The 10,573-nt window shown below is 47.1% G+C and overlaps 1 protein-coding gene and 1 long non-coding RNA gene across 4 annotated transcripts in view; one reads left to right on the top strand and one right to left on the bottom strand.

Moving 5' to 3' along the window:
• The first annotated feature begins 546 nt into the window (after positions 1 to 546).
• LOC119707379 lies at positions 547 to 6,386 on the top strand. Its single transcript, XR_005258757.1, has 2 exons — positions 547 to 3,170; positions 3,291 to 6,386. It is a non-coding gene; the product is annotated as an uncharacterized LOC119707379 (long non-coding RNA).
• The window catches only part of TMEM132B (transmembrane protein 132B), a 221,908-nt gene continuing 216,099 nt past the window's right edge, over positions 4,765 to 10,573 (bottom strand). For all 3 annotated transcript variants that reach the window (XM_038152280.1, XM_038152279.1, XM_038152281.1), the window contains 2 exons: positions 9,309 to 9,500; positions 4,765 to 8,146 (listed from right to left, as the gene is read on the bottom strand). In XM_038152280.1, the coding sequence (XP_038008208.1) occupies positions 6,992 to 8,146; positions 9,309 to 9,500 (1,347 nt within the window). In that variant the 3' untranslated portion in view covers positions 4,765 to 6,991. The remainder of the gene's footprint in view (positions 8,147 to 9,308; positions 9,501 to 10,573) is intronic.

The following is a 10,573-nucleotide window of genomic DNA, read 5'->3' as shown; positions in this document are numbered from 1 at the left end:
GGTAATGATGTCTTCCCTTCTGTACCTGGGGTCACCCCCAGCTCTGGGCTCTCTGCAGCGTTTGCCTCATTAGGGACACAGCAAAGCCCAGCTCTGCCTCGCCCGCAGGGTCCCCGAGGGTCAGCTGTTTACTGCCTCATTTTTTTCTCACTTTCAATTAGTGCCCTTTGCCTTTTGTCCTTTTGCTGACAGACACGGAGGGAAACCTGGCTCCGTTCCTTCTCTCCTTGCCCTGCAGCACCACAGACACGGTTAAGGGCTCTCCTGAGAGCCTGAGGGGCTGGGGGCTCAGCAGAGCAGCTCTCAGCTCCCTGCACCTGCCGGGTGCTGCAGGCCCTGGGTCACCTCCAGGCCAGGGAATGACCTTGGGGACATCCAGGACTGGAAGCAGCTCTCCAGGTGTGGTATCTCCAGTGCTGAGCAGCTTTTCCAGACTTTAGAGAGCTGTCTCCATTCCAGGAGAGAGAGAAAAAATGAGGAGGAAGCAGATGCATGGCTTTGGAACCATCAGACACACTCGCTGAGATGGGTGTTAAAGGCTGCTGCCAAGAGCATGGTTTTGTTTTTATTATTTTTTGCTAACACAGGAGTTTGTTCATCATTTGAGTTTCTCTGTCCAGTGAACTGGCTCGTGTTTAATGGCTCACTAAGCTGTGCCTGCAGTGATGACAGAGCATGTGTTTTCTAACTCAGGGGGATGGACAAGTGCCCTTCTTTGCAGGAAAGAGAGCAAAGCTGGTGCTGCACAGCGCTTGGGGTGAGGGCTGCTCAGGATGGGGACAGTGTGGCAGGTGTCTGTCCTGTGCCCTGAGCAGCTCCTCTTGCTGCAGAGCTGGATCCAAACCCTGCCAGTGTCACCGAGCTGTGCCACCTGATGGGCAGGGCAGGAGAGCCCCACGAGCCCTGCAGTGTCCAGCACACAGCCCTGGCTGGGGTTGTGTGACTCTGGGACTCTGCAGCCTCCAGGAGCCAGACCCGCTGGGACTGTTCCCCTGCTCCTGTCTCAGTCCAGCTCCTAACGAGGCCAGTGGGACTTTCAGCTGAGACAGCCTCCAGGATCTGGCTTGTTTAATTTGTGACAAATACCATGCAGGTCTCCTGCCTGCCAGATCCTCAGGGCTCCCTTTTTGGGAAGCAAAACCCACTTGTGTTTGTTGGGCTGTTTCTTTCCCAGATGAGCGCAGGGAATTATTCCCAGGCAGTTCAAATGTACCCCTGGCCAGGTGTTTGGGGCAGTTCAGTGTGTGTGTGCACGTGTTTGTGTGGGCATAAAACAGAACTAAAGTCTGCTTCTCTGTGAAAGATCCCTGATCTTTTCTGTGAAGGATTTTTGATCTCTGGGTGTGAGTAAAGGCACTGGCAGCCCTCAGATGCTGCTAAGGGGAGGGGTGTCCCAGAAATGTCCCCAAACAGGGACAACCAGAACTGCCAGGACACCAAAAGTGTCATTTATAAAAACATTTCTTATTTTTTAGGGTCTAGAACACTGTTTAGGGTGTTCTAAATAGAAGACTATTCAGGGTTTAGAACACTGTTTATGGAATCTGTGCCCGAAGCACACCACAGAATTGGTTCTCTAAGGCACTTCCTAAATCACACTTTTCAATCCATTTGGCCCACTGACTTTATACAAAACCACATTTCAATACATTAGAAATTACAGCGGTGCTGATGAAATCATCCAGGTGATGTTAAATTGCTCCCATCAGTGCACAGGCAGCCCCTGGCTTTGGGACAGCCCCATCTCAGGTGTGAGCAGCTGAAAGCAGCAGAAGGATGCAGGAGGCGCCTCCCGGGGCTGATTCCCAGGGCCTGGAGGAGGCCCAGCTCCCGAGCTAGCAGGGGGCTCTGGCTTTCTGGCTCTGCCACAATTTCCAACACCTGCAGCGAAAACCTGAGGCTGAAGTTCCCTTTTTTAGCGTTAGCAAGATGCTTTCCTGCAGCTCTCATGAGGTCACTGAAGAATTTTGAGGCTCTTGTCTAATGGGAGCTTCAGAGAATTCAGAGGACTGAATCCAATCTCTGACCTGCGGTGGTTCCCACTGGAGCTCCAGGGCCAGGTTTGGTTTGTGCCCCTTGCCTTGAATCTGGACGTGCTCTTCGCAAGGCTCTGCTCGTGTGGGACGTTCACTCTCGGTGCAGGGGAGGGAGGACAGGGCTGGAGCAAACCTTGGGCCGTGCAATGCAGGATTCGTGCTGCTTTGGGGAAGGGGACACACGAAAATCCTCACTGCTGGCTCCTGTTCCCCTGGCAGGGACACATCACCCTCAGCCCGGCCAGCAGCGCACCCTGACCAGCATCAACACCAAATGGTTTAAAAAAAAAAACAACCACATGAACATTATTTTTATTTCTCCAGCAAAATCTGTTTCTTTCAGTCTTTCGTTTGCTTCTCTTCTGAAGACTCAAGTCTTTATTTCAGACATCTGCCTATAGAAAATAAGTATTTTTTAAAGGGCACATTAAAAGATGAAAACTGAAGCTTGAATAACTTAATCAGCATACAAATTACACAGATATAAAAGTTCTGTTTCATTGTCTTAACTTACAGTTTATTTTGTACAGAATTCGTTATGTTATACATCTAAGACTTATTATATTGTATAAATATCTGGGGTGTGATGTATATACATATCCAGTGTTATAATTCAGCAGTTAATGTATGCATTTCACAATACACTCTCGTGTATTTCAATGTAGTGCACATGATTGATATTCCATAGAAGAGCGCATCCACCAGGAAAAACCTGCTTTTCCTTCCTGGGGTTTTCACCCCACCTCGCACCACAAGGGCTCCTCATTCTGCAGTGGACTCCTGGCACTGTCTATGGCTCTCAGGGCTTTTGTACATTCCCCAGGATGAGTGAAGGACCAGCAGCTCCAGACATGAACGGGGCGTGGGAGGAGAGCAGGGCAGGGTCCCCAAGGGTGGGGAAGGGGCACAGGGAGCCCCAAGAGCAGGACAGGATCCCTATGGGGTCCCTAAGGGGTGGAGAAGGGAGACAGGGAGCCCCAAGAGCAGGACAGGGTCCCTAAGGGGTCCCTAAAGATCGGGAAGGGGCACAGGGAGCCCCAAGAGCAGGACAGGGCTCTGATGGGGTCCCCAAGGGTGGGGAAGGGGCACAGGGAGCCCCAAGAGCAGGACAGGGTCCCTAAGGGGTCCCTAAAGGTGGGGAAGGGGCACAGGGAGCCCCAAGAGCAGGACAGGGTCCCTATGGGGTCCCTAAAGGTGGGGAAGGGGCACAGGGGGCCCCAAGAGCAGGACAGGGTCCCTATGGGGTCCCTAAAGGTGGGGAAGGGGCACAGGGGGCCCTGGCTGGGCACTGTGGGGTGAATGAAACAAAAGGTTGTGCCCACGGGAACTTGCAGCTCTCCCTTCCCTGTCCTGTGCTCCCCTGTCCCAGGTGCCACCCCTGTCCCAGGTGCCCTGGCAGGGCTGGGGCTGCCATAGCTCTGTGTCAAGGTCTGCAGCCCCGTTGCCATTAACCCCTCTCTGCCCGGGGGGCTGCTCTGGGCTCTCCTGGGGGATGCTCTCGGCACACCCCGAGAGCAGCAAAGCCCCCAGAGCCTCTCTGCACTCGCAGCAGGAAGAGACGGTGCTGGTTTGGTATAAATTACAGGTATTGCTTCCCTAGGCACCTACTAATTAATAATTCTAATGAGTCTGAGGGCACAGCTCCTATTTTCAGACATTCTACTTTCTGCATACATACTTACATACATACACGTGTGCCTTTTGATCACTCGGCTACCATTGCTTTGTTCTCTCTAAAGCAGAGACTCTTTCATCCATGTGTAAATGCTGCTCAGTTAACAGCAAAGTGGAATATTATCTATTCCATGAATAAAATATTGTATTTAACAGCAACACTGAAAAATGTTTAGGCGAACGGGAAAAGTGGGGGGAGGAGGTGTTTAAAATAATTATAAATTGAATTTACTTAAATTTCTAGAGTATGCCATAATTTTGAAATTAAAATTTGAGATAGTTAATTGAAAAGGAACCGATCAACTCAGAACTGTTTTGTATCAGATATATTCATGTTGAATATATTTTCCTTTCTTCTTACGAGAAGTAGCATAAAGGCTCAAACCAGGATAAATCAGAATAACTCCACTTTATTGGTGTTATCCCAGTTTTACTGAAAATAGAGAGTTCTCTCTTCCCACTTATTCCCTTTTCTTTTTGTATTGCTTTTTTGCCATGGTTGTATTGCCATTTTCCATGTAAGAGCTTCCATGTGATGACATGTGATGGAAAAGAAAAAGAAAATTTATGAACCTGCAGATCTTTCTTTTTTCCCCCATTGCAAGATTTGAGAAATGAGTCTTTTTGTGGACAGCTGTCCCCAGTTCCAGTGTTTAACTGATCCCAGTTCCAGTCTTTAACTGATCCCAGTTCCATTCTTTAACTGGTTCCCAGTTCCAGTGTTTAACTGATCCCAGTTCCACTGTTTGACTGATCCCAGTCCCACTGTTTGACTGATCCCAGTTCCACTGTTTGACTGATCCCAGTTCCACTGTTTGACTGGTTCCCAGCAGCAGCTGTGCTCCTTCCTGATGGGCAGGAATTGTCATTTAACTCGGGCAGAGGGTGACACCTCTGTGGCTCTAAAACCAGCCCAAATTCAGCCCCTGAGCCACCCAAAACCCCGAAGCCTCACAGAAGTGGAAGGAAAGGTTTCCATAAGGAGATGGAACCTCAGTGGGAGTGGAAGGAAAGGTTCCCATGAGGAAATGGAGCCTCAGTAGGAATGGAAGGAGAGGTTCCCATGAGGAGATGGAGCCCAAAGCAGGAATGGAAGGAAAGGTTTCCATGAGGAGATGGAGCCCAAAGCAGGAGTGGAAGGAAAGGTTCCCATGAGGAAACATTTCTCTCTGAGGCCACGGCCTCGCTGGCTCCCTGAGGGGTTTGCACTCTGGAACAGTCGGGCTCTCTGCCCTCTGCACCTGCCAGCAGAGTTTGGCTCCTCTGATTTCAAGACTGAATCAATTTGTGGTCAGGTTGGGTCAGTATATTGTGCAAACAATAGTCAATAGGGTTTTTTGTTCTGCTCTCTGCTTGGGCCAAATACAAAATAATGCATTGAGAAGTTAAATTCTAAAAAGGGGATTTTATGTTGTTAGTGATAAGGATCATGGTAGGAATTCATCTTTCCTTATTTCCTGGATCATTAAAAGGGGAGAGAACATTTGTTAAACAACCCAGGACTTCATCTGACGCACAAGTGCTGCATCCCTTATGAAACAGAAGCATATCTGTGCTCTATTATTTTCTCTCCTCAAAATTAGATTATAACAGATGCCATCTCCTCCCTGTGCAGCTCAGTGCCAGCAAAAGCAAGTCTCTAATCACTTATATAAGCCTGGTGTCCTCACTTCTAGTCTCAATGTTAAAATTCCTGTATTTTACGGCAGTTATGTTAAATATGTTCCCAGCTGTGGATTAGGACCCAAATGCAGAATTTCCCACAATTTTCTGGTTTCTATATAAATTCAAATCTTGCTCTGATCTACCTCAAAAATGGGAGCTCCAGTATGCAAGGCAGTTGTAATTTGGCTCCTGTGGTTATTGCACAGGATCCATCAGAAGAATATGTGCTTTGCTGGGGGGGTTGAGTATTCTGTAGATTCAGGTTTTTCCTAACTGTAATTTTCAACTTATCTCAGTCATCCTTCAGTAAAAAAACAGACGTGGTGCATATGAAATGGCAGCTTTGAACTTCCAGCATGTTCTCCTTGACAACATTGGACAGTCCCTTGTGTGGCTGCAGTCCCAAAGTGTATTCTCTTCCCTTTTTAATGAAACGTGGTGTAGAGTTTTCTGTGTAATGGCTTCATGGCCAGGGGGGTTTGGACAAGGCCGTTGAGCATGAGCTTCTCTGGCCTGCTGAACTCTGCCACCAATGGATTCATTAGCACAGAGTAACAGTGACTCCAAGCTCTGCTTATTTCCTAGGAAATTCTCCTTCCCACTTGATGCCTTCCAATACCACCTCTGACTTTCCCACTCAGATAATAACATCTGCTGTCAGCCAAGCCACTGCTCCAGCAAAGCATTTCCCTTTCAAATATGTGCTGGGGTTTTTTTACAGGTTATTTTTTTCATATTAACAATGACAAAAGTGAACCCAGGGCTACTCCTTGATTTTTATTTTCCAGGGTTTATTATTATATTTACAGTTCCCTGTAAGAAGACACAACCCTTTCCCAGGAAGAGTTCTAATTCCTTTCTATGTTTCAAAAACTAACGACCCATATGGAAAGGAGGAAGATAATCAGTGGTGAAGGAGGTATCTCTGGGGCTGAAGCAGATGAATAAAAAACTCAAATCATTATAAATATTACTGTACTACACTTTGGTACAACCAAAAAAAAAAAAAAACCCAAACCCCTTCAAAGAAAATATTTAATGTTCCCTAAGTCAAATAAAATTCACAAACAATATAAGAAGAAATTAACCACATGGGGTTTTTTATATCTGTAAAAAATAATAAGACTACTTGGCTGCATTGCACATAGGCAATAAAATGAGATTCATTCCAATCCCTTTTTCCGTGAGCCTCCTCTCAGGCTGTGAGCAAGAAATGTCCACTGTGCTTTACAAAGGACGACGACTAGAAAAAATCAATGCAAACAAACATCCCTTTCTTTTCTGATTGACCACTTATCATGAGAGATGACAAACAAATGAAGTCTCCTCTGAGTCTGAGCGCAGTTGATCAGCATTTTGCTAGTACCAGGCAGTACACAGAAACAGCCATCGACTGACACCTCCAACACCTACAGGGAGCTGTTTTAGGGGCACATCCTGGTTTGTGGTGAAACAGGATTAACTCAGCCAGCCTCTTGTACCTGCTCTCTGCCATCAGGTTATCATCTCAGGACCTCCAGGGTTGGGCTGTCTTGTTCCTATTGCTGACTGGACTGACTGCTCCACCATCCATAAACAGAAGGCATAAAGGTGATTACAAACATAAGAAAGTAGTTTTACATATTGTCTTGCAGTCTTTCCATATAGTCCCTAAGTTCCTTGGAATCACCAAGATTCATATCTTGGCATACCCATTTAATATTATCATCACTGTCAAATAGAATTGAGTTGGTGTAGGGGCCTCCATCCTCTGGCAGTATTGTTGTATATGAAGTGAACTTTACTCGCTTCTGCTTTGGCCCAGAAGGATTTAGAGGTTCACTTTTAACTTCTTTTTCACAAAGGTACTCAGAAGATCTGAGGATATGATTATGAAGAGTCTTCTGAGAACTCCCATTAAGGAGAAAGTTGCTTTCTTCAAACTGCATCCCTCTGTCAATCATGGTAGTGCACTCCTCTGACGGGAGCGAAATGTCCACTGGGTTTTCCAGGAGCTCCACCTCATTTCCAAGCCAGACCCAGTCATGGGAATGGGGGATGTTGCCTTGCTCACTCACAGCAAACCTTTTGTGCCTGTACTTCCAAGCAAATGCCACGCAGTTAATGAGAAACACCAGAATTGCCAAGCAGAAAACGCAGAGCAGCGCGTACATGCCGATCTCCAGGTCTGTCAACCCTCTGGAAGTCAAGGAGAGATCACTGGGATTGTTTTCTCCTGGTATTTCTACTTGGCTAGGGAAACCTGTGAAGGCAGTTGGGTTGTTTTGAAGCTGGCCATCCTCCAGGGACTCCTGATCAACGGGAGAGATGAAAGTTGTGCTTTTGTTCGCATTGTCCTCAGGACCGGACACGTCCTCGTGGTTTTTGGACCAGTCTTGTGCTGTCCTCTCTTGTTCTGCAGCTTTCTCTATAGCGTTGCTGGCATGGCTTTTAAAATCCTTCTCCACGTCGTCGATGTCGTTGGTGCTCCCTTTCTGGTCCGAATCCTTCTGACCAAACTTCACTTTGACGTTTCCCTTCCCCACGGCCAGAACGCTCTTGCGCTTGGTCTTCTGGCAGGGCTCGCTGATCACCATCTCAATTTTAATCAGGGGCCCCTGCCCGTCCCCTTCTGCCACCACCACGGGCCAGAGGGACTGAAGGCTCTGGTGTGAGGACACCACCATCTCATCCAGGGAGGTGATGGACATGGAGAAGTCCTTGGAGTCGTAGATGTCCAAGGGCGTCACCGCCCCGTCGCTGAACAAAACCCAAGCACTCACCACAGCCTCCTGGTGGGGAGAGGATGAGGGGGAAACAGGGGTGAGACAGAGAGCACAAATCAGACACTGTTGTTAAAGTCTGAAAAAGAATATGGAGTTTAATTTTAAGGGTTTCTTTTTGGTTTGTTTTTTTAAAGAAAATGGAAATGTCTACTCTGTTCTCATTTTCTTGCAGGCTTGTGTTCTCTAGACCACTGAGGCATTTAGCTCACCTTCAGGAGCCATCAAAGAAACACTCATGTAAATTTAATAGAAGTGCTGGAAAAAAACAATTGACGATTCTTTTCTCAGTCTGAAGTGAGAAGCCTCTTTTGAATGCCAGAGCCTTATGATGAAAATAATCATATTTCCAACACCACGGTCAATTAGGTTTGTAAAGGACCTTAATGGGGAGTTTCTCCAATGCTGCACTTCCAGGGCCTCGTGCAATACAACGAGCAGGGCTGCAATGTGCCGGGCCAGCGAGCCCATCCAGCCCGTGGAACAAACTGGGAGGAGAACACATCTCAGTGCAGAACTTTGTATTTCCTGTCACGCTTTCAAATATGCAGGACTCGCAATATGCAAAAGGGATTGTGGTCTTTCCTGGGAACTATAGAAACGCTCATAAAAAACACCATTTTTATGTTTTGACCAAACCAATTTGTCTTCTTGCTGCAAATTGCTAGTGCAAAAAATATAGTTACACTTTCTGCACTGCTGTAAAACCTCAGCTCTATGAAATCTATTAAAAAACCACAGACAGAATTTGTTCTGTGGTCTCATTAAAAGCTATTTAATTCCACGGATTATATGGTTCAAAGTAAGCACAAACTCATCAGTTTTGCAAGTCATGAAAACATCTGTACCTGCAGCCAGAGGTCGTTTTGGCTGCGCTGACTTTGTGACACAATTCAGGACTGGCATCCCCACAGAAAAGGAGTTTTCTGTGGCACATCCATGTTTGTTTGGCACTGTGCATCCCTTTCCCTGTGCTGCCAGCTCCCCGGAGCAGCTCTGGACGGCGCAGGGGTCGCTGTGCAGGGCTCAGGAAGGTGAACAGCCTCGGCTAGGAGAAGTGGCTGCTGTCACAGCCATACATTCATTATGTCTGCTGCCTAAACTTTACAGCAAACTCCCTGCCGGAGCAGAGGGAACACGGAACGAACTGGATGCATTCTTTGGAGCATACCTGCTTGGGAGTGCGCAGGATGTCGTGGGCAGAGGTGGTGGCAAGGATGGCTCTCTTGTTCCCTTTGCTGCTCTGAAAGGACACAGACAAGCCTGACACCAGCTGCACCCCCAGGTCAGTGATGGTCACCCTGTCATCCAGAACTATCACTGTCTTCTCTGCCAGGATGGAATCCGAGAGAGGGGACAGAACCTGGGAGGGAAAGGAAACACCCTGCGTGAAACAGCAATGAAGAATTTCAAACCAGGCTGGCCTCTAACCAGCACACCAGATTAATCCTGGGTTTGTCACGTCCATGTCCGAGCCAGAGCTGATGCTTCCTCCAAGACATTACACCCATTTGCTGCTAAATTACTTTATCTAAAGAAATAATTTAATAAAACAACAAATCACTTCAAAACTGCAGCTCGATCTCGACAAAATATATATAATATAGAATAAATTAAATGGATTTGTTGGGGTTTTTTTGAAAGTCATTTTTGTGGGGTCCATAAAACTCCCTGTTAATGCAGTGCAGCACAGGACAGAGCGTGAGACACTGACTAACACTGAAACTCAGGGAGGGGATAAACAAGTGCTCAAAGCCTGCCTGATAGCAACTTGGCCTGTTGCCTTTCTAGGGACACGGGACCTGAATGAAATCAAAGTGAGACTTGCAAGAGAACTCTGGAAATCCCACGGGGTGCCTGCCTGCATTTCTCAATGCCAAAACACTCCTGCCAGTTGCTCTAGGACCTTGTTTCCAGCAGGCTCAGAAAGAGACTCATCTTTATCCTGGTGACAGAAACAGCTGCTTCCAGCCCAAAATAGCTGAGGTGTGATTTGTCTAAACCAACTGGAGAACCCTGCAGCACAGCTCCCTGCACTGGAGCTTCCCGCTCTTTTAGGGTCACTGGAGAGGAAGAGACATTTTAAGGGCAGAAATCCCTTGACCTCTCTATCCCATTTATTTCAGACTGAAGGGAGCTGAGCCCTAAAATCCCTGCGTTGACTCCAGAGTGTGACCAGAACACTACAGGAGTTTGCAGCCCTTGAGAAGAGCCCCAGTGCTTCCATTCCTTTATTTTGACTGAGGAAAGTGCATGATTTTGGACAGAGGCCGGGGGGAACATGAACATTCTGAAAGGTGTATGAAGATTATGTGTCCATGGTTTGTGATTGGTTTTGTGAACATAAAAGGACTAATTTTTCAAATAGGTTCAAGCATATAGAGGTGCATGTAGATTTTTGGTACAATTTCCCCACAGTTCTGCTCATATGGTCCC

This window comes from Motacilla alba, chromosome 15, assembly GCF_015832195.1.
Source record: "Motacilla alba alba isolate MOTALB_02 chromosome 15, Motacilla_alba_V1.0_pri, whole genome shotgun sequence".
NCBI classification, from domain to species: Eukaryota; Metazoa; Chordata; class Aves; order Passeriformes; family Motacillidae; genus Motacilla; species Motacilla alba.
Note: the sequence above shows the minus strand (reverse complement) of the source record. Positions and strands in the feature narration are given on the sequence as shown.